Source organism: Melanostigma gelatinosum (assembly GCF_949748355.1).
Source record: "Melanostigma gelatinosum genome assembly, chromosome: 4".
Classification (NCBI taxonomy): domain Eukaryota; kingdom Metazoa; phylum Chordata; class Actinopteri; order Perciformes; family Zoarcidae; genus Melanostigma; species Melanostigma gelatinosum.
In genome coordinates this window covers 13624046-13648609 of record NC_136637.1, presented here as the reverse complement: position 1 = coordinate 13648609, position 24564 = coordinate 13624046, and the positions used below count along the sequence as shown (strand labels likewise).

General features: G+C 41.0%; 1 protein-coding gene across 1 annotated transcript in view; it reads left to right on the top strand.

Moving 5' to 3' along the window:
* raver2 (ribonucleoprotein, PTB-binding 2) overlaps positions 1 to 24564 on the top strand; it is a gene marked incomplete at both ends in the record, with an annotated part of 55612 nt that overhangs the window by 490 nt on the left and 30558 nt on the right. The window contains one exon of the mRNA XM_079267014.1: positions 12969 to 13035. Coding sequence (XP_079123140.1) covers positions 12969 to 13035 — 67 coding nt within the window. The remainder of the gene's footprint in view (positions 1 to 12968; positions 13036 to 24564) is intronic.

Below are 24564 nucleotides of genomic sequence, written 5' to 3'. Positions count from 1 at the left end.
CTCAGTATATGGGCTGATATTTACAATAAACGGTATAAAAGCCACGTCTTTATGAGGAGCTTTAGCTTTAAAGTTTATTTGAGTGCTTCCCAATGTTACAATGGGATTTGACAAACAGGCTGTTTCCGTTTTCTCTACTGGATTTAAAATGAGCCGGTGTGTCATTAAACACCATGTAACTTTACTCATTATAATGTGAGTGGAAGGCCAATTAGGCCTAATTGTTTGGCCACAACAGTTCACAAACGGTATTGTTGAATTGCTACACAAATAGTCACGTAAACAAACCTTGAATCACTTTACTGATGTTTTGGGATGATCTGAATTGACTTTTAAATATCCTGTGTACGCTGTATGGGGCTCGTATGTTCTGGTGCTTTCCTTGCAACAAGAGGAGAAGCTGTGGATGAAGTTTTCTTGTCTCTGTCATTCACGTTTACCTCGATATCGATATAAAAAGATATTATCCATGCACCTGTTTTAAAGTCAGGAACTCTGAACACCATTTCATCATTGTAGTTTATCCACATTTCCATCTGCCACGACATTATTGAATATTTGCACTGCATCGAGCAGTGCAATGACATGCATATGTGCTTTCTGTTGTCATTCCGCTGTCTTTTTAGCCTTCTTTAAGCATACCTTTTAATGTTCAACATGTGCAAGAACAAACTGACATTTGAATCAGCTCCTATGCTACATTGAATGTGTTACACAGAAAATACAACATTGTGCAGTGAAAGTTCTCTCATGTCACTTGTGTTTTACAAATGTTTCGAACAACGTTTGCAGTTACACCTACTTGACTAAGTTGTGTTTTTTAAAACATGACGGATAGAACACGTGATTTCTGACTCTGCGTGTTTACATCATCAGATTCCTTTACGGCAGATCAGTTATTTCATCTTTTATGTTTAATTTACACACAAGAACTTTGGATGCATGTTTCTTGCCAAAGAGACTTCACCGTTTATAACTTTTAAGACCTTTTTGGTGTCGCCTACTCAAATCTGCTACGAAGTGTCGTTCCCCACTTGTGTCAGCATGCAAGCCTTCTCGAGGAGCTGATGGTGTGTTCCTTCAGGGTTGTAGCACCATCCATTCTTAGAAAGAGGCAAACTGCCAGCACTCTGCCTGGTGTTTGTGTGTTAGGCTGCATTTACAGCAAATCGACGATTAACCCAGGTGTGTGTGGCGGTGTGGGAGAGTCCCTTAAATGGCCCATTTCTGTGACGCCGTGCTGCTAGTATGCTGGGTGCTATGAGTGATTGTCTGTCAGCATCGACAAACACTTTTACTTTCAATAACTAAGCAGGATGCCAGGCCTATCAAAACAGTTGGTTTTAAACTGGTGCTCAGATTGAGTGACTCCACGTGAGATATAACGTTTCTCTCAGTTTTGGTCATTCATGCTGCCCTTCTTCCCGTGGCCTTCTTCCGGTCTAAACGTGGGTTACATAAATGACCACTGCAGCATGACGTCGAGTTGTGTTTCTCCAAAAATTGGTTAAAACTTTTCGCGCACAGGCTGCAGCATTTCATTCCGGCATCCCCCGCAGTCCCCAGCTTAAATGAACTATCACTTTCCAAAGAATGGGAGGACTGTCATTTTCACCGCAATGCCTGATTTGGTAGGAATGCAGCCTTAAGGCCTTTACACAGCGAGGGGGGGGGGGGGGGGGGGTGTGATTAATTAACATGTCAATGTATATATTTTTTTAACTGTTTTTGTCATGAGTACTTTAACAAAGAACGTGCATATTCCGTGGCGGAAAGGAAAGGAATGGAACAAGTTTGATTATCTTAGCTTTCAAAGCACAAATAAGGCATCAACCCATCCTGTTGTGTGGAACACTTTAATGTACAACAACAGGGAGGCTCTGAGTTCGAACCAAGACGGCAAACTCTATTACCCCTGTCATCCTCGAAAGGAAACTCAATAAAATAGCTTTCAGTAGCTCATGCTATACAACAATTAACCTCAGACAGGCTGCCGGACGCTGCCGTGGGTCAGGATCCCGGTAGTTGGTCCTCTGCCTGCGCGAATCTATTCGAACCCTTTATTGAAAAAGTGTTGCAACTTTTGCAAATTTGCATCGCTGCGTTATGCATGAGAAAGGGAGGGAGTGTGAAAGAGTCCAATTGCATGGTGTTTGTGAGAAACAGAAGGGAGGCAGAGAGGAAAAGGCACTTGGATTAGGTGAAGCAGCGGAAGTGGAAATTCTCTCTCGCTCTCGCTCTCTCGCTCTCTCTGAATTTTCCACATTATTCACGGGTCAGAAGGAGTGTGATATGTTTAGTGAGTTTGAGCAGAGCAGTCGGAGAGGCCGCATGAAGCCCTGCTGAACTTGCCACATGAATTCATACATTTAAAGGAGTAGTTCACACTCTGACATTATGCGTTATTGACTGGTAGTGGTGCCGTTGAAGCGCAGGCTACATATCTTATGTGTGGAGACATCTCAGCGATCTGGCTGATGAATTATTAACAAAAACCTTTTCAACCACATCACAGCATTTGAAAATATTGTAACCATAACAGAGTTATTATGTGAATATAAATATTGCGGTTGGTAGTTGACTTCTTCTGTTGCAATGGTGCCTTTTAAATCGTCCAATGGCTGCGTTCCTTTCTGTTTGAAAGGCTGCTGAGATATGTTCCATCCCAGGATCTGTAGCCTGAGCTTATACATCAGTGTCAGCAATAGTGCTGAAATGATCAGTTGATTGTATGATTCACAGGAAGATTTGAAACAACTTTGATAAGAAACCCTCTTTCAATACACATCAGCTTCTCAAATGTAAAGATTGGCTGCATGCTTTTCTGTCAGCCATCCAAAGATGCACTTTAAGGTTTCCTCCATAGATGAGCTTCGTATTAGTGTTTGATTTCAATTCAATCCAGATTTCTTCTAGTTTAGAGGGTATGATTTATATTTTGTTTCATATTTAGTCTCATCATTTTGGTTCATTTTGTAAAAAGAAAAAAAATAACTTGAATGAAATCTTTAGTAAAGGGGTGAAAATGAAACACCAAAGTATGGTTTACATTTGGTACTACCTTGTCATTTGAAAGTGCCTTTATCAATTCAAGTGTTAATTGTAAAAATGAATGTTATTGTGTTATGTTTGCTGCTTTTCTCTGTTTTTATAAACTTACAACAGTTGGTTGGGTGTAAAAAAACAATTTGGAAGCTTCGCCTAATGCTCTGGGAAGTCGCTTGGTCCTGTACAGGAATCTATTTCATAGAGCTGGTGTTGACATTACAGTATCTTCCATAAGGTTATAGATTTATGGCAAAGAAAAGTCCTCGTCACTGTCTTATATAACTTGTCAGATGGACTCGCCCAGCCGACGCCATCTCCCATTCCCATCATACCCGCTGCCCCATCAGCCAACGCGATGTCGTAGGTTGGATATATGTGCGTCTGAGGAGTCGATGGTGCACTGTGTGAAATATATGACCCGGTGACAGCCCTCATCTCAGAGAGAAGTGGGGGGATGGGAACAACAGAGGGAAGAGTTGAGTGAGAGGAGAGGAAGGAGGGAGGAAAGAAGAATATCAAGGAAAGAGAATAGAAAGGGGTTGTTAAGAGACGAGCAGAAGAGACATTTGGTTGAAAGGATGGCTGGAATGTGTTCGCGCTATCCTCCTTAAAGCTTGGTTTGTACTCTCCGGAGTGAAGCCAGCATGTGTCGCACGAGCTAGAAAAAGACGTAATCCCGGCCTCTGCGTTGTGCGTGAAGCAGCGCAGGTGGTTGCGGCGCTTGGTCGTGCACTTGGGAATTTTAGTAACTTGGTGATCTGAGCTTTTCAAACGTGAGTCATGAATATTCGCTGATAAAAGCTCCACTTATTCAACCTTCGGTTCTTTATAATGAATGTAATACTCGACTTGTCTTTACAGGGCTTGAATAAATGAAATAAAGTGGTCCATGAATATAAGATATGACTTTACAGTTCATTCCTCCCGGGCCTTGTGGAGGTTGGTTTGGCGGTTACACTTCCTCATCTTCTTGCTTCTTCACAGTACATGTTTGTATGGCCTTAGCATTTTAGAGAATAATGCAACGAACAGCGCATTGAGCATAAATGTGCATGTTTGGAGCTCACGCGCCCTGTGGATGCTGGCACTACGTTGCCAAGCATGAGTATAAACAAAGCTTAAATAGGAGCCACTAATGACTCTAATCCTGTAACCTTTTATCAAATCAACAGGGTTTGGTAAAATGCTTTCAGCAGCATGTTACTGAATAAAAGTCAACTATTGAATCCAAATCCTTTTGAATCACTTGTGGAACATAATTACTTTAAGGTTTCAACATTTTCAAGTCTTCACGGTTTTTACTAGTTTAATAGTTGAACACAATCTTCAATTTGTATGAAGTTAAAGTCAGATTAAATGAGTTGAGTCTTATTTTGATTAAATCGACTTCATTTCATGAATGTAACTCGTCAGTGCGTGCCTTCCCCTGAGTTAGGCTAATCTAATTCCACAAATGTAATACTGTACAATACAAGTTTAATCCTGGTCCGTACTGAGCCTGGTACCGACAGTAGCTCTGGTGGAAGTACAAACCCAGGTATTGAGTAAGAATTTTGCCGCTACTCCAACATGTGCATCTCAAAAAAAAGACAAAGAATGATGAAATTGAATTAATCAAATCCAAGCACGTAGTGTAAAAACATAATTGCAGGTGCACTGGAGGGTCAAATAAATGTGGGTGTGTGTTTGCCGTGTTGGCTTCCAAGGACTTCTGATACGTTCTTGAATTATTCAGAGTATCTCAGAAAACACACAAGTTCTGCAAGATGTGCATGTGCACGTTCATATGTACTTTCAACACCAGGTAGTGTGTGTGTGTGTGTGTGTGCGCGTGTGTGTGTGCGCGCGCAGTTGTGTTTGCATGTGTACAGGTAAAAACAGATGCATGTAAATGTCACAAAGCAGCGTGTGCCTGAGCTGTTCTCTTTCCACCCACTTCCTCCTCACACCCTACATGCTGTGATGTGTGTGTGTGTGTGTGTGTGATGTGTGTGTGTGTGTCAGCAGCAGATGTTCATGAAATCTACCCCTCCTGACAGTGGGCAGCCTTCATCACCTTCATCACTTAGCACATGTGTTGTGATTCAGCTGTTTACTGTCGCTGGCATAACCTCAAAATGTACAGATGTTTGTGCCGCAATTATCGAGCAGACATTTAAGATTCAACTTGTTTGACTGACGACTGTAAGTGGAACCAGGACCGACCAACCAGTTGATACAGCCTGTTTATTTACCTTCCATAAGTCATAGTGTAGGTGAGACGATGAGCTGTACCTGAGGTACTCCGTGACCTCCAATGACAAGCTTGTTGAAATGAGGTGAAAAGGATCAATTTAAGATCCGGATATTAATGAGGGCATGTTTTCATTTATATCACGATGCAGCAAATGTAATCTTTAAACCAGAGATGCATGATACAAACTTCAATAACATTTTAATTTATTAATTTACACAGTATGTCAGATGTATACGTTTCCACTGATACCCGAAACAAGATTTTGATAATTCTGATGATATACTTTCATATAGGCTGCTGAAAGTTCCACTTCTGTTACCCATGAACATGAAAGCGTACAGCAAGTAATGACTAGAGTGTAGGAAATACTCATTGCTCAGTCTGATGGATTTCAATTTCTCCTGTGAGATTCCGGTGGCAGACTCAGAGTTATCAGCATGAACCCATCCATCCTCATCCCCCGTGTCAAAGATTTATTTTCATAAATCAATTTCAGAGATTTATTCTACCCATCATGGGGAACAATAGGATACGTCATTCTGTCAGGGTAAAAATAGAGACACAAATGTCACTATTGTAAGCCTTTAGAGCAGGGGTCTCAAACTCATTTTCACTCCGGGCCACATCAGCATCATGGTCGCCCACAAAGGGCCGGTTGTAAATGTCACTACTCGTAACATATTGTTAAATAACTCTCTGCATTCACAGTTTAAAGTAGTCTTCAATGTACTCACAATACATTTCCATGTTAAACGTACAGTAACCAGTCAAAGAGCTGCTTCTAACTGTTTAAGTATCTCATAATTTTGACTTTCTATTTCATAATTTTGACTTTGAATCTCATCTTTTTGACTTTCAATCTCATAATTTTGACTTTCTATCTCAGAATTATGACTTTCTAGTTATGACTTTCTATCTAATAACTTCGACTTTCTATCTCATAATTTCGACCATGGGGATATTTTTATTATTATTAGTCTAACTTTAAAAAAAAAAGAAAAAAGATTTTTTTTTTTAAACTTTTTTTTTTTTTGCGGGCGGATTCGCGGGCCACATAAAATGACGTAGCGGGCCGGATTTGGGCCGCGGGCCGGGAGTTTGAGACCCCTGCTTTATAGAATACCAAAATATGGTCTTTTACACAATAATAACTTTTTATTAATAAAGCCCACCTGTCGAAATGCAAAATGCTTCTATTAGCTTGCAAGCTAATAGGTCTAGTATGTAATTCTACAGTTTGTGAAATTCATATGACATTAAAGTTTGATATCTTGTGTCCAATGAACAGGAACCGTAACTTAATGCAGGGTTGCGGTTATTAAATAGTTCCATTAATCTTGGAGTTATTTTGACGTTGATCAATAAACGACAGATACATGTTGTGTATGTGAAATGAATCCGTTCAATCATGACACTGTTTCAGTACTCGCCATACGTAATAGCGTATTCATTTGATGTTCCAATTTTAACTCAAGAAGGTCAATTATCTCTTAAATATATTTTAGGCAGAGCACTATTTTTCCGTTACCTTACAGATATTCTAAATACAGCGATTGAAAAGGTAATGTTTACATTACATGTTGAATCTGTGTTTATGCAATACCATTTTCAAGCAATACCTACTTACCTGTTCAGTGAAAGCCCAGTGACGTAAAGCTTCTTTTGACTCTTTAAAGTCAGTAATAAAATGGTCACACATGGTGACTGCAGAATTAGTCGTGTCTTAGGTCAAGCCACCTGCTTCCCTCAGCCCACTGGTTCTGTCCTCTCTGATGTAAAAACAAACCAGCTTCTCAATGAAAAAAAGGGAAATTATTCAGGGCCAAACGGAAGCAACATGGAAAACTTCCCACATGAAATACAAAGATCTCTTCTACAATGATATGATATTGTGTCATTGTATATTTATTTCGGCGTTATTAATGCATAAAGGGAAATCTATTTTGAGAACAGTTTTGTTTGATTGAGTCAATCACACATGATGACGACTTATAGCTTGTGCCACCGCAGCTCGATATTGGTAGTCGTTTTCTGTACATACTAAGATAATTGCGCAACATCTTCATGTACATTCGATCCATGAACAATCAGGGAGTTCATTTTAGTCGGTTGCCATTAATTAATAGGTGTCACAATGAATCCATCTACCCAAGGTACAACCAAACAACTCCGTTTGCACACAAGGATGCAGGTTGGGGTGATGAATTCAGTCCATACATGTCCAGGTCTTAACTGAGAGCCTGTGTTTGTCTGCCTGACCGTGCACAGCGGAACTCTTGGACCGTGTGACAGCTGAGGTTGGTTATGGGTTTGAATCGATGCGCCTGCTGTGGTGCTTTAATGCATCATCACATTTTCTACTACATATCTACTCGACTAGAAATTAAGAAAACTGGAGAAGGCAAGCAAAGGAAGAAGTTTAAGAGATAAATGAACATGTAGTGATAGAAAAGCTTTTATCACTGTTTACCGTTAAGTCAGGAAAAAATGAGGGAGAGCAGTGTGTATTCTCCGTCCCCTCCTACAGGGTAACAGCAATTCTGTATTAAAACGCAACCAGACAGCCGTTGATTAGTGCAGCAATGAAAAAGAGGAAACGCAGGAGAGAGGATACAAATGAGGGAGAGAAGAAATGAGTTTGTGGGGAGGCACAAGGACAGGAGGGGGTTGAGGAAGAGAGGAAGAGAGAACAGAAGAGGAAAACATTTTAAACAAGGAATTGTACCAGTGCAGATAGAGGGTGTTAAACTAACATGCTAGGTGTGAAGACTCTGAGAATGTGCTTGAGAGAGAAAGGAGAAACAGAAAAAGAGAGATGTCTCCACTTGTGTGTATTTATGTTCATCTGCTATCAATATGTGTGCACGTTTTCTAAGAAGCTCTCCTGGCAGGCATTTGATAGGTCAGTGATTTGAGCTGTGCATGGTTTGAGCCTCCTGTCTGTCTCACACACACACACACACACACGCACGCACACACTCTCGAAGCTTGGCTTAGACCAAATATGGAAAACAGTGTCTTTTGGATCTATTAGAGATATTTTCCAATGAATAGCTATCAAATTCTTAAACTATGTGTTTACATCACAGACTACAGCAGCTTACACCGCTTATACAAGTACAGTACTACTAAAACAATTAATAGTCATGCAGTGCTAGTATTCTCTATCAATGTGAATCATAACAATGAAACTATTGTAATGCTAATAATTGGAAATCATGGAGTGCTGTGTGTGTGTGTGTGTGTGTGTGTGTGTGTGTGTGTGTGTGTGTGTGTGTGTGTGTGTGTGTGTGTGTGTGTGTGTGTGTGTGTGTGTGTGTGTGTGTGTGTGTGTGTGTGTGTGTGTGTGTGTGTGTGTGTGTGTGTGTGTGTGTGTGTGGCATTCTGCTCCCTGGCAGACCTGGGCTTCATCCTCTTGTTCTCTCTCTATAGCACACGTCACTATCAGTAGGTCAAGGACACAGTTACTGTATTCATTCAAGATATCATGGTAAGGAGGCCATGCAGTGTGTTTGTCCTGTAATCCCCCACCCCTCTCTCTCTGTCTCACACACACAATTGTGTGTGTGTGTGTGTAATGGGTGAACAGGTGTAAACGCATTGTCCTCTCCCTCTCTTTCCTCTTGGCCTGTTTGTTTTCTCACCTTATATTTACATCACCTTGTACACTTTCCACTGCACAGAATGTGTGTCGCTTTAGAGTGACTTACAAAGTGCAGCAGAGGAATTAGAAATATCTAAACTGGCAATCAAACTGACAGACAGAAGGGTCAAAAGGCTATTTGCAGTCAGTTTCCTCTTTATTTATAGGAAATTGACAGGAGACTTGTCACTGGAACAACAGTTGCTGCAGGATGATATTTGCCAGTGCATTATAAATAATCTGCACTTAATTGTGACATTGAAAGAGGAAATATTTGAAGACAATCATTTATTTCTATATCATTCAATTCCGAATGTGTTTTTTTTTTTTTGCGAATAACCGCTAGAGCTGACAATAACAAAGTAAAAAAGTATAACATTTAGAATTGTTGACGGTTTGCACTGACTTGGGGACGGTGTTTAAAAACGTTAGTCTGGAGCCAATTATAGTTCTTAGAAAGAAAATCATAATCGTCAAACATCGAAATCGGCCGGTCAGACAAAATTGGGTGTGGCCAAGAAAATTGCAATGGATGCATTTGTAGTGGACACCTGTGAAGCTGATGATCAGCTGATTTCATGTTCCTTCATGAACCTGTACTACGCCTATGAGTTCCACTCGTCAGACAGCCTGCTATCACATTCCTTATCAAGTCTCTCGTCTCCGGGCAGTTTGCTGTAGTATTAAAGCACAGAGTGTGTGTATGCATGCAGAAATTGGCCCTGGGCTTCGGCTGGTGCTGGGTACTGACTGGACTTGCTGGAAATGTCAGCTTCTTAAAGCGTTAAAACACGCAGAGAGACCAGTGTAGCCCAGGCTGGAACAGAATGACATGCTTTATATATCACAGAACAGCTTGAGGAATATACTGTAGACCATTCTTGAACAGGAAACAGCTTGTCCCACTTCTTCCGCCCGCATACTGTCCGGATTTTCCATCTCATCGTTGTCGGTCATAAAGGTGTCTTTTTAAATACATACGTCGAGGTTTGTTGCCACTGTATCCATCTCTGTAGCGGTACGAGGCCTCGAAATGTAGCTCTATTCGTGTCAAAATATAAAATCATGATTTGCAGTTTGTGGGTTTAGTTTTTCAGAGTACGAGTATTTGGTCACACAGTCTCGTTACTGAGCCCAGTGGCTGTTTTGAAACGCTTGTGAGCGCCGCTTAGCTATTACGCCGTTGTTTATTAGGAAGCTGTATTTGGTATCTCAATGAAACAAAGTGGAACATTGTAGAACAGCGGGAAGGGACAATGAAAGTAGAACATTAACACGTGGAAGGTAAAAAAACAACATGCAGCATGGTGTGCTCTACTGGTAAATTGTTTGGTTGAGAAGAGAGGCAGGACTGTTTTGACTCCTAAAAACAGTCTACGTGTCTTGTAATGTGCCGGTGCTGTGCCAGAAACAAACTTTCAGCACAATTTAAGTACAGAATAGCACAAGGACGAGGGATGAAACCCCACCAAAGAGAGAATGAACCCTGAGTGGCATAATTCAACCTTGTCTGACTGTCACACAGTACTCTGCACTGTCAGTGTCGGCATCCTCTTCAGTACTGCAATAATGACCATCTAGTGGGTCGGGGGGGAAGCTGGAAGCAATTTCTTTGTTTTCTTATTTTTTTGCACACCGCTTTACTTGATTTCTAATGTAAGTTCCTGTTTTGTGGCTTATCTTCTTCACTCATTATTTCTTGCATGTAGGAAATGAAGGTTTTCCTTTAGTCTGATGCCTTTTTATGTCAGAATTCCTGTTAATACAAGAGCTCAGCTTTACCCCCTAGAAACCTGCATTGTGTCCCTCTCGGCCATTGCCGACATTGACCCTCTGCGTGGGCTGCCTTGCATGGCCTTCACTGATACGCCACATTCCTGCTCACTGTGTTCATGAGTGGGCTGGATCATGTTAGAGAGAAAGAAATGGAGAATAAATGTACATTTTAGAAAGCCTCATCGTTGTCTTTATAGAAATGATGTGATCAATGGGATTGGAAATGTTTTCACTCATGTGAAAGGTGATCATTGTATCACCATTAGTTCATGTCTTTGTTTTCTTCTTTGAATAGAAGCAAAAAACATGGCCAACATGAACTGATATTGAATAAAAGCACAGGGTTTGGGCAACATTAGCTGACAATACAGAGCAGCCACATCCTCCCAAATACGAATCATTTCTTGAAAGATTGGTTTCCCTTTCATCGTCCTTTTGTTCACATTCAGACTCGTTTATAAACCCGATTTATTTGCTTTGAACCGGCTCTTGAAAATGCAACCAGGGCGCCAGATGCGATACATTTAGTGTTTGATGGGTAAATTATGGAGACCACCCACCACTCCGGCCGGTAGAAGAAAAATGTAATTTCCGTCCGTCTCTGGCCCTCTCTGTGTGCCTGTCGTTCAGGGTATGAGAGCGTGCTGGGCTCACTGGCCAATCGCAACCAAGTTCGTTAAACTTGTGCATACGTCATACGCGCCGCCATAGCCGACTACCTCGCGACTGTAAAATGGTGGATGAGTAGTTTTGAGCTTCACAAGCCCGGCGGAATGACTCGTTTCACTATCCGAAGACCAGACTTCATTGTGAGAGACGAGAAGAAAAAAAACGTGTCAAACTGTCTGAAGAAGACTGAACATGCTACTAATTTATTCGTTACTTATTTACTTGTTATTGTTAATTCCTTTATAATTGTTTTATTTTCAGACTCCTTAAAATAGTTTCTTAAGTGTCCTCCTTGCACATGAAGGCAAATAGCAAACATTTCCCCTCGCGGGGTTAATAAAGTAACTATCCATCTAAATACCACTGAATCTATCATTTCAAATGTGTTACACTTTGGTGTTGAAATAGTTGAATGAATACAGTTATTGATAGTATTGTTACTGCACATAACTATAATATTGATCAAGAATTGCATATGGTACCAAGATGACATGCAAAATAGTAACAATAGCAAATTGCAATTGCAAAAAGTAAAAAAAAAAATTTGGATGATAAAAAACTGTTGAAGTTTCATCTACTGTACGTTAAGCCAAAAAGTTAATTTGGGTTCCAGCATGCAATTCACATTTAATTGCTGTATTTGAATAGTTTTGATCGAATTGGATGGTAGCATAATAAGATAAAGAAGTATAAGGAGTGAGAATGTGTCCACGTCATACTGACATGATCATGATGAATTCAGAGTGTCTGCACCGGTGGATAAGGCCGTTCTGAAAGTCCTCCCTGATGTGCATCGTCCTGCTGTAGACTGGCCATCACACCCTGTCTCTGGTGGCACTTAACAATAATTGCTTTATGCTGAAGCGGCCTTTTCAGTGCCACTGAGTTTAGACCGTGGCCTGCCGCTTGTCTTAGCGCAGTGGTTGTTGATCTTATTTATCTTTTGTTTTGTTTTGTTGCTCACCGCTCAGTTCTTACGCCTACACTGAGCTCCTGTTTGATCTGGAACTGTTGGACCGGTTTTCACTGGGTTACGTATATCACAGGAGCATATCTAAAATATAACCCTTGCTGCCAAGCTCCGACCAGTTTGTGCGGTCAGTTACTTGTGTGCAGGCGAGACTCTGTGTGACAGTGAAACCTCATCAGGAAGGAACCAAGGCTAGCAGAGGTAGCAGTGGAGTCACTCAGACGAGATGTGAGGATCTCTTGGACGACACTCTACTTTGAAAGATAAATTCTAAATGTATTTCTTTGATACGCAGCTGTGTGCATGTCCCTCGCGTGGATTGAAGTGCAGTGTGCAGGCTGCTGTGATTATGAGCCTGACATGAGACAGAAAGCTTTTCATCTTATTGAAAAAAACAAAAAATATAATTACCCGTGAGGGACAAATTACTGCAATTGGAGAAGTCTCTGATCAAAGAGTTTACCGTGAAGGAAAATAATTAGGACGTGTCGCTGTGATGAGCAAAAGTACATTTTCATAAGATTTACCGAAATATTACCGAAAAATTGTGAATATTTGGATATTCCTATAATTATTGAAAGCTTGGTGATTTCTAGGCTCAAGTCCTGTGTTTCTTCTCTTTACAGGAAGTCCATGAGATTCTGAAGGAATATGAACTGAAATACTGCTTTGTGGACCGCAACAAAGGCACAGGTAAAACTCACACCTTACCAGACATACACACACACACACACACACACACACACACACACACACACACACACACACACACACACACACACACACTTGTACCCCTATATTTGTGAGGACCCTCATCAACACAATGCATTTACTAACCATAACCATCAAAACTAAATAATTACACCATGAACCTAACCTAATTCTAACCCTATACCAGGTCTTAAACTGCCATTTGAAAAATAGAAAAGGTTCAATCCAAAATGGCGTCGGGCTTAAACTCCGACTGGTCCTCACAAAGATAGGCATACAAGAGCCCATACACACAGATATTCAGCTCAAACGATCCTGTAAACCAAACCCTCAGCATACAGCTATGTCATATCAGTCATCGCAAAATTGTATTTATAGTTGCATGGAAAGTAGTGCGGTAGTGATGGCATGACTCAAACGCTTGTTTTACATACTGTAGAAATAGTGGAGGGGTCACACTGAAGCCTGTGACTCCAGTGATCAAGATCTGTTTCATTACTCGTTCAGTAGTTCTTGTTTTCATTTTCTGCTAAATATATATTTGAAATACTGCAGTCACTGTTTTTAGCACAGAGATGGTGATTCTTTGATGTATACGACTAATGTGTCTGTAAATTTACTCAAATAAATGAAATCTTAAGATAAAATACACTCCATTACCAGTTGAATAGATACTGATGCAGTCTGATACAATTGTCCTGCTATGAATGCTTGATTCAATTCTAGTATCATTTTGAAAGAAGAAGTTTGTTACAATTCACCTAAAAAAAACATCTATAAAGCTGTAAAACAGTTCCGACAAAAACTGAACATTATTTCTTTCATGATGGGAGGTCTTAGTTTTAGCTTAGGTGTACCGAATAAACTGGTAACTGAGTGTATAATATTGACACAAAAAAGCAGGATACAGTATTGCAGTTTAGACAATTTCTTTAGTTTTATATTTCTCCTGTTGAAGGGATTTTTGGGTGGGGGGGGGGGGGGTGGGGGCGGGAGTCTCTACTTCGCATGGAGAGTCTAAGGATGGAGGGTACAGATTGTACAGTTAAGGCACATTTTTGAGTTGAAGTTCAGAGGATGAGTCCCTTCCTCAGGCTGGATGGGTTATGCAGTGATGCATACTTAAAAACAGGCTGGCTGGTTCGTAGAAGCAATTGCAGAATTGACGGGTGATTTGAGCGTTAGCGGACCAGCGTGATGAGTCAGACATGGTTTCAGTTTAATTGTTTGTGAAATAAAGCACTCGTGTTTTTCAAAGCATTTGATTGGCAGCTTGCCAAATTCAAAAAGTTATGTGTGTTTTTACAGGCTTTGTACAAATGGCGGGTGCATAAGTTAGTAATATCTAATGTAACACAAGTACGTTTTTGCACAGACTCGCACATCCTACTCACATTCTGAGTACATTCGGTTCTCATAAGCTCGTAAACACAAGAAGTCAGACATCCCCACACACACACACACAGCAGACCCCCTGCCCCTTAGAGTGTGTCCCTTTCCAGGGAAATCTCTGACATAGTGCCTATATTTAGTCCATGCAGTCGGCCAAGCACCTGAAACATAACGCTGTTAGAAAGCAGAGAGAGCTGTAAACAGCTGAGATATCAAAGCACCAGCATGTCCAAAAGGTTAATGGGGTTTAGGAACAAATGAGAGCGTGATGAGACACGGGCCCTCATCGGGGCCGCGGTCGTCACGGTGCTCTGCTAATTAGCCGGCTGTGTTTCCGTTGGGTGTTGGGCTCTGAGGTGTTGGGCTCTGAGGTGCTGAGGTGGGTGGAGGAGGATGGGAATCCAGCGTCAAGATCATCAGAAGTTGTTGAAGGAAATGTACAATTTTTCCTGACAAATCTATTATGTTGGCGCCACATTCCTTTCCCCTTGTTCCTCTCTGGTGTAATGCTCTTTGCCTCTCTCTGAGGGGGAGAGGGGCAACAGGGAGAGACTGAAAGACACACAGAAACACAGAATTGCGTTTTCAGATCATATTCCATCAGCTTGTGGTTCAAGCGAAAGCACCAGAACAATCTTATCCTCCTCCACTTTCAAATGTGTGCATTACCTTCAATGGTGGCGGAGCCGTCATGCAAGGTGCTGGCCTGCCCATAGGGAGGAACTTGATGTCAGTGTCTTGCTCAAAGACACTTTAACATACAGACATGATCAGAAGACAATCCGCTCTACCTCCTGAGCCGCAGCCTAAGGATGCCACTTTTTATCAAATGTCTCCAATTTTCAGTAGAACCTATTTTGAATGTAGCCCTTACGTGCACTTACTTTTTTAAACTTTTCAATCAGCTGGAGCTGTTGGCTGTGTCTTCATGTTTTCTGTTTAGTCAATGTCGACAGATAACAGTTAAACTTAGTGACACTGCTCATTAACACTTTCACCCTAATGAAATAGGTACAAATGGGATTGTTTGAGGTGGGGTGCTTGTTCAGCTGGCAGGGTGCACAATGTGTTCCCTGAGCTGGCGTGTGTGTGTGTGTGTGTGTTTGGAGATTCCCGACTGCTTCAGTTAGAGGTGCGGAGGATTGATATCAAGCCTCTGTAGCTTTTCACTATGTGTGTGTCTGTGTGTGCCCTGAATAACTGAATATTTTCTTGATCCGGTAACCCCGTGGCTTGTCACCTCTTCACTTACCCCAAACACACACAGACCTCTATCTAACCTCAACCTATGTGATTTACCCCGGTGTGTGTGTGTTTGGATATGCCTGTGTGTGTGTGTTTAATGTGTGTCACAACAAATGTAAAGCTTTGTGTCTGTGTGTGAGAAGTGTTGGTCGTGTGTGTGTGTGTGTGAGTGACACAGCGGTCAGATTGAACTTGCTTGCCATTGGATCAGTTTTCATGGCAGCTGGACAGCATCACGCCAACCAAGTGTTTATAGTCTGACTCACTCCTCTCCTTCCTCTCTCCCTTAGTCTCTTTTCTCTCTCTCTCACCCTTCCTGCCTCAAGAAGTCTCGCATCTTTAGAAAATAAAAAAGATCCTTTCTGTCTGTGCCGCCCTGCAACAGTTGAAAGATTTGAAGTGAAGCCTGTGAATGAGCTGAAATGTGCTGACAAAATCAGAATTGGAAGCTCTTGAAGCCCAGACCTTCAGCACCGTTGAGCACACAGTTGTCTTTATTATATAAGATACTTTTGAAAATGTTCTTTGACGTTTTCTGTTATTTTCTGAAAGTGTTAATGAGAGGGCGTTCCTTTTCTTCATTGATCTTGTTGCTTTCATGTCTCAGAGGTGTCTTCTTTTATCTCTCCTGCTCTGCTTCTCACCACCGAGGTATTTCTGAGTGGCACTTAACATCATTTTCATAATTTTGAGTTCCGGTGGTGCTCCTTGTTTGGCTGCTACGGGATGGCTGCTGCTGTTCCTGCGTCTATGAAGCAGAAAATGCCTCCTGGGAAGCACGACTTGACACGACAGAAATCAGGATATAGACTGAATTGTTTGTAGAATCAAATGTTGATGAAGATTAAACACTTGAAATGTTATTTATTGGTTCTTTCGCTCTCACACACAGAGAAGCACTCTTCTCTCTTGCATAGAAAGACCACTGAGCTATTATTGGAGTTGAATAAACAATCCTCTACTTGATAGCTCACATCAACAGAAACAGGGATGAAATAATTCTTAGTATTTAACAATAACATATCCCATGAGTCACACTTGTTGAATGCTAACAAATTATTTCTTCTTTGTTGTAGTATATTCTTTTTGTGAGGCCAACATTACTTTGTGGCATCTTTCTTATCTTGACACAAATTGTGCTCATTGATTTTTGTGGTGCAAAAACAAGGCACTCATATTTTACTGACCAGCTTAGAATATGGACAGAAAACGTTAAGTTTCATAAAAGAAGGAAATGGGAATTACATGAACTAGGAACATCTAATACAATATCCTTGAAGTAAGGAGGTGGTGAGAGAGAGTCTTTGAGTACGTCGGTTTTGGGCAGGGCTCAAGTCACAATTGTTTAGGCCCAGTACGACTCGGATGAAGAGCAGAGGCTAACCTATAAAAGGGGCGGTTCTTTGGCTCACTGCGTTAGCAAGAGATGAGATTCAGAGACGAGGACGAACAGAGGGAACATGATAAAGCTCAGCTCACATTCTGCAGAGTTAGCCAGGAATTAGCTTCAGCCCGTCTGGGTAATCTGTTTATCTGTTTTACAGGATGTAACTGGCTCTCATGTAATTTGTTAATTTTAAACAAGGGAGGACACATTTCCCCGCAAGGTTCAATTATAAAAATGTTAAATATTTTATGAGGTTGGAATTATTCTCCTCACACTGCATGGCTGATCATTTTTCATCAAACTCAAGCTGGGTACTCTTGAAGAATTAAAAGTACATTTGTTCAGCAGATTCTTTAGTTGGTAGAGAAATGTTGAGCTTTGTTGCACATTTCGCATCGCAGTACTCAAAGGAAGCCGTGTTTTGTCATCGTGAGGCAGAACTGCAGCAGAACACCGTTTTTATCGGTCAAATTGGCTTAAATTATGAAATTGGTTTTATATTTGGTTTTAAAATCCTTCTGCTGTTGTCAGCCCTTGAGTTCTGTAATAAATGCGCAATGAACAAAATAATCATATGAAAGAAGTGAAAGTTCCCACTGTGAGCTTTGTTTCTCACACAAAGGTTTTAGTGTCACCAGATAAATTATTATTTTGAAATGTCTCAAATGTTTTACTGGACATGTGGCCCAACATGGAAGTATTGTTTTTATTATTTAGTTCATTTATAGATGGACACAATCATCGTCTAGAGTACACAGTAGTCTTCAATATGTTATTCAACAACATAAGCTAAAAACACGTGTGCAAAAAATGATGAACTAAGGGTATAAGGGAGCTGTTTTTTAAAAAGCCCAGAAGGATCGGGCTCTCCTGTCGAGTAGCTGTGGATCAAAAGTGGCATAACTCCCCTGAGAACAGAAATTGTTTTTATTGTGTGCAGAGAGGCTTTTGTAATGGGTGTGAAATGCACACATGTTCCCTGAGTGTCTCACTTATGCAGACACAAAAACACAGTCAAGCATGCACAAGACTCATTAATATTCTGAATGCTAAGCTCACCACTTGGGAGTGTGATTGTCTGTGTCTTTTTCTTTGAAAGGTAAAGTTTGTGTGTTCTTGGGGATTCCTTTTAGCGACAAGTCTGTAATAAGACGGAGAAGATCTGACGGCTGTTTTTACACTTGTTTCATTTTCACTTTAGTGTTTGATTATAAGACCTATAAGATACAGGAATTACTTCACATCGACACACCTGTACCAGACACTAGTTAATGGAAGGTAGTGTTATTCTTTTTAGCTTTAGTTTTTTATTCCTGTTGGTACAGTTCACTGAGATATAGTGTATCATATCCTGGCTGGATTTATATCTATTCTTCTATCCATATTAAATGATTTTACCTTTTACTTTCTCTGACCAATACTGGATTTATAAGCCAATGACTTAATACCAAACATGTATATTTAAGAGTTAAAAAAATATATGAAAATTCTTAAGTCATTCAGGTCATGACGTGTCAAAGCTCTGAGCGTTTCAAGATATCAACCGTTATAATTTGTCATTTCTTTTTCACATAAACACATGACATACAAAACAACATTTGACCCACCAACCAATTCTGTGTCCGTTTACAAGTTTCAATATCTGGACTACAATGGTTTAATTTAGTGCAGGTAAACAGCATGACTTCATTTGACTCTGTTAAGACACATGACCGTCATCCTAATGAGACTCACCCTTTAGCGTCTGTTTGTATGATTCTGTTTGGGGTCCTTTCCCTTGAGGTGTATGTGATTGGCTTCTCCTGGGATAACTGTGTTAATTATATCAAAGATGAGTCTTTCTGGGGACACATTAGTAATTGACCCCGTGGTAATTAATTCATAGTACACATTTTTTTTTTTTATGTGCTTTTCCTCTAATTGGATTTTCCGGGTGTAACAAAAAAGATTGCCACGAGAAACGGTCATGCTCGTTCTGTCTTATAGTACGCAGGTGTTTTCTCACTGTTGGTGTTGGTTAGTTACTGTAACCCCTCCTGGCTCGTCTCCGACCTCTGCTCTAATTGAAAAGTACTGCTCAGAAAAGCTTTGGCATGCATTTGCACCTCATGACTACATCAGCTCACTGAGCTGGCCTCCAACGTTGGACTTATTAGGCCATTGTGTGTGTGTGTGTGTGTGTGTGTGTGTGTGTGTGTGTGTGTGTGTGTGTGTGTGTGTGTGTGTGTGTGTGTGTGTGTGTGTGTGTGTGTGTGTGTGTGTGTGTGTGTGTGTGTGTGTGTGTGTGTGTGTGTGTGTGTGTGTGTGTGTGTGTGTGTGAGTGAGAATCTCCCTGTCTCCATTTACGGCTTTGCTTCGCGCTGTTGCTTCAGCTCCTCGGCGAATGAAGATTCTTCCTTAAACACCCACCCTCTGAACACGCACACATACCACACACATACGAGCACCATCACCTCAGTTCTTACTGAGCTCCTGATGTGTTTTTTTTTTATACCCACAACCCCTTTTTTTTAGCCAAGACATCCTCTCAAAAAGTATCTCATCCTCTCACCGTCCTTTTTGCGATATGCCTCCTTCCCACATCTTGCTGTCTCTCAAACCCTTTTCCCCTTCCCTCTTCCCTTCCGTAACTTCTTGCTTCACCATTAGCAAAGTGGAGGCACTTTACCAGCAGCTTGTTAGCTGGCCATTGGCCCACGTTCAAAAAAGTGAAGCGTCCGTCGTTATCTGTCTCCATATTCACATTACTATGTGGTGGGATTGCCTGCACTGTATAAAATCTCATTATCGGAGCAGATTTTGTGTTTGCTGGTAATTTGGCGAATTCAGACTCCGGCTCTATTGATGTGTGATTTTAATCCCAAATGTTTCAACTCACCTGAGTATAAATGTCAGAAATAAAGAATGCAGCTACGAAAGACAGTTGATTAATTAAACGTAACTCTTTTAATATTGAATATAGTGAAAGTTTGAGGCTTGTTTTGGTCTCAGGTGTCTTCTGCTGAGATTTAACTCTGCTCTGAATTGAAACCTCAGACAGAGAAGCAGACGGGCAGCTTGACAGGCACACAGATGCACACATTTACATATGTACCCCCACAGTCTGTTAGGAATCAGCAGGCATCAATCAATCCAACCGTCCGACCAGTCAGCTAGCCGGCCAAACCAGCCACAGTGACCCAGCCCGCTTCCACATGAAGATCCAGAGGTATGTGTGCTAATTCGACAGTGCTGCGGAACCAGGGATCTGGGAATACAATGGTGGGGTTTATCATGGGAATCCCAGCCTTTCAATGGAGGCCTTTGTGTTTGTTGCTGCACTGTCCAGTAATGAAGACAACACATGCTTGCATAAAGCTCATTGGCCTGTCGCTTTGTATTAGTATGTGTGAGTGTGTGATGGTGCGGCTGAAATGCACAAGCTGAGGGATGAGTACAGGTTCAGTTGTCCTGCAGTCACACACACAAGTAGCACCATATATCTCATGCACTGTCTCCATTGTGACTTTGTCATTAAAACAATAATTTGTTTTATTTTTCTGTTGGTGTTTACATCGATAAGCTATTCTCTTGCGGACATGTTTTTCATCCCTCCCTGCAAAGATCAATGTCTTTGGTCTGCTGTTGGTTTGTGTTTTCCTCTGTGATGACGCTGCTGAATAGAGAGTTGATTATCTTTGCTGTTGGTTGTTGGTGATGTCTGGAAGGCTGCATTTACGTGTCATATTGGGGCCTATGAACTATGGAAGCCATCTATTGCACTATGGCCGCTCCAGAAGCTGCCTCATTGTTCCTGTATTTCACTTCCACAAGTCCATAACTAGCATAACAATATTTTCATTTATCAATATTGTCATATCAGACTGTCCTGTCATTATAGATTGACAAATGCTGATATAAATATAGCGTAGATGTACACATGCATAATTGAGTATATAGAGGTGTAAAAGTTGCAGCAACAACTCGTGCACAAAGACTCAATCTCGATGAACCTAATTAGAAGAAAGGGACATTTTTATGATATTTGTTGATTCTACAACAGATATTCTTTGAAAAATATTTCCTTTATGTCGAGCAGGGGTTCACAACCCCTGTGTCGCAGACTATAGCCTAGCTATAGGGCTACATGGGCTATTTCTGCACTAAGTACTTGTACCGGTCTCACTTTGCTGCATCTTTCCTTGTGACTCCTTGAAACAGCCGCAACAACAAGATAGTGATTTTCAAATAAAGTAGGTACTGAGCTACTCAATCTTGATGTGCTGTGTTTGTATTACTGTTGCAACTAGCGAGCAAATATTAATAAAAAAATAAAACAAATGCTAGAAGAGGCTAGCCTAGCATACATACGGCACCAAATGCCAGAGTTTTATTTTGGATCTGTCTTGCAACTGCACCATTGAGTTAAGGACTTCGCAATATACCGGACGATATAAAAAATATATATCATGATAATAATAATAATAATACACATATGATACTATTGTATGATTCAGTCTTTCCTTTCTCACCTTGTCTCCCTCCACCAACACCAGTTTCATAATGAACCGAAAATATTTTTACACCTTTTGCCATCACCATTCGTATCTATACAACTAATGTGTTTGATTAAATTGTTCACTAGAGCACAGTGGCTGAAGATGTCGTCAGATATTTTCCTCAAGTAAAAATAGTAATACCATAGTGTAGAAATACTCTACTACTGTAGAAAAGATGTGCAGATGTCTCATTGGGTCATAATCCCGTACTTTCTCTCTCATCGTAACCAGAGTTTGTGTCAGAGGTGTCTTATCTGTGGTTCACACCAGTACACGTGAAAAATACACACACACAAGCAAACACACACACACAAACGCACACATTGGGTGATGGTAGGATGTTAAAGAACTAAATTTATGGACGGCGGATGAAGGTGAAGGTTTAGGATTGACTTAAAATGACAGATTGTGTGACTAATCAGAGAAAGGGAGATGGAAAGACGGAGGGCATGACCGAGAGAAAAATGAGATTGAAGGAGTGATCTACTGGAAGGATCAATAGATGATGAATTGATGACACAATGGCTGGCAGGGGCGGGATCTCATGCACTATTAAAAAGCATTAACACTGTGTTTTCACTTTTTTGATTTTCTTACTGTCTGAAAGTATTTGGTCGCAAACTTTGTCTTCCAACTGCAGATCGAGTTCTTCCTCTGGCATATGTTTCCAATATAAATGTGTATATATTTATATGCATACTACACTGTATAAAAGCTCACAACATTGAATGTGTGGAGATGTTAAATGATGCATCCATTTTTAGAGTGAAATGTTTCAAAGAGGGACAGAGTGGCGGAGTGAACAATGCAGCTGTGGGTGGGTGAGTGGGCGGCCGGTTGAAGAGACGCCGAGTGGGTAGATCCACTCAGCAACTGCCTCTTGTGCATCTCATCCCTCCATTTCTCCATCTGTCTGTCCATCCACATCAAACACTTAATGACCTCATATATGTTACTATAGCATTTAAATACCGCTGCTACAGATGATGACATCAAACACAATAATAAGAACTCTTGCAAAAAACCTTTTGCCTCATGTCCACATGTCATTGTTTGATTTCGTAGCCCCTACTTCTTCGTATTAATATCATCCCTTCTAAAGTTATTTGTTTAAAAGTGATTTTACATTCTGTTACATTTGGTAACTACTGTATTCATGTTTCAGTCATATTTCTGCAGTTCTTGCTCCCTGCGTGCCTGCATCTTGTCCCGCTGGGTTTTGGTGGTGGTTTAGTTTTTTTGCAAGACTGAATGAGACGAGAGATCCCTGCACAGCCTGTGTACAGAGGGGACGTGTGAAACGTTGCTACATTCACAATTCAAAATTAGGTTTGAGAGGACTTGGACTGGGATCAGGACCAGTGGTTGTTATAGGCAGGTCCAGACCAGTCCACATCAAAACACCCACGACACGGACACAAGTTGAGATAATCGACAACTGAAGGACCCAGTCTGGACCAGAATTGCACTGTTTGTCAAACTGTTTTACTTTACTTTACTGATACCATTCAAACGCTACATGCAGTTGCAGTAAGCCATATATTTTGATAATGATAATTAAAATCGAATGAATCCACAAAATAATTTAGCCCTAATGTCCGCCTGAAGACTGCAGTAGAAGTGGTGACTGTGGGTAAGACAGTGAGATAGACGGGGAAATGGGAGCAGAATCGAGAGGAGGCTGAGATGATGGAGAGGAAGGGAGGGCCGGCGTGTTGAAAAAACAAGGGCTCTGAGGATGAGAGGACCGCTGGAGAGAGCAAGGGAGGATGAGAGGACCGCTGGAGAGAGCAAGGGAGGATGAGAGGGGAGGATGCAGCTCGGCTGAAGTGTTTACTCATGTAGATGCTGTAGCAGAGCGGCCGGGAGGAACATAAAGCCACAGAGACGCAGAGGAGGATGAGTTTATTGGTGCTACAGAACTAAGAGGCACAGCCTTGTGTCGTAGCTTTTTTAGCATGCGTGTTTATATTTGTAGACATGCTTGCTATTGGTGTTTTAGATAGTCAAAGGCAAAGGAGCCACATATCATTCTTCCATTATTGTCCTGTTTTCATCTTTTATTTGTGAATTTTTTTAATTTATTTTTGCCTTTCAGACAATTTAAATGTTTGGGTATAGCCTTACAGATTACAGCGGTGCTTCTTCCTCTTTAGACATGATGTTTGCTGTGTGATCTGAGGATGTATACACTTTACAGTTCAAAGTCAAGAACAGCCTCGGGGGGCCTTCATTGTTAGGATGATTCGGAGAAGACTCGGTGCTCTTGCCCGTGTGTGTATAATATGTGTGTGTGTGTGATTGATAACGAAAGAGCAGCAGGTCCACAGAGAGCTCATCCTCCCCGGCCTGTCAGCCTCGGCTCAAACACACAGATAATATTACCTTTAGTTCAGGTTGAAATTGCAATGATGACGTCATTTCTAAACACAGTCTTTGGCTCCTTGGTTTCCGCTTGTCTTCCTTTCATCTCTTAAGCAAATTGAAATCTTCGACATCATTACTCAAGCAACTTTCCACCTTTAGCACAGACGAAGGGTCTGTGGAATGGATGAAAATATCATTTTTTCACTTGATGGCCTTTAAGGGATGAAGGTATCATAAAAGAGATAACAGATGGCTTCCAGGCTGGTTGTTGGTGAAATGTATCCTGTAAATAGATTTTGTTTAATATTGCCCTTCATTTAGAATTGTACTGATAAGATAAGACCATCTATTGTCAAGGGGAAACTAAAGTGGGGGAAAAAAAATAGGATTTTGAAAAGTGAGGGGGGCATGTCCAACCCGTACCAAGTGAAAATGATGACATCCTTGAATCCATCTTGAGAGATTTCAGTCTGGATCAATGTGGTGGAGGTGTAGACCTACATTTCCATCCTGAGAGCCACACCACTAGCATGTCTAAAAATGGGTCCATCTTTACATGACAAAACAACATTGTGATTATCT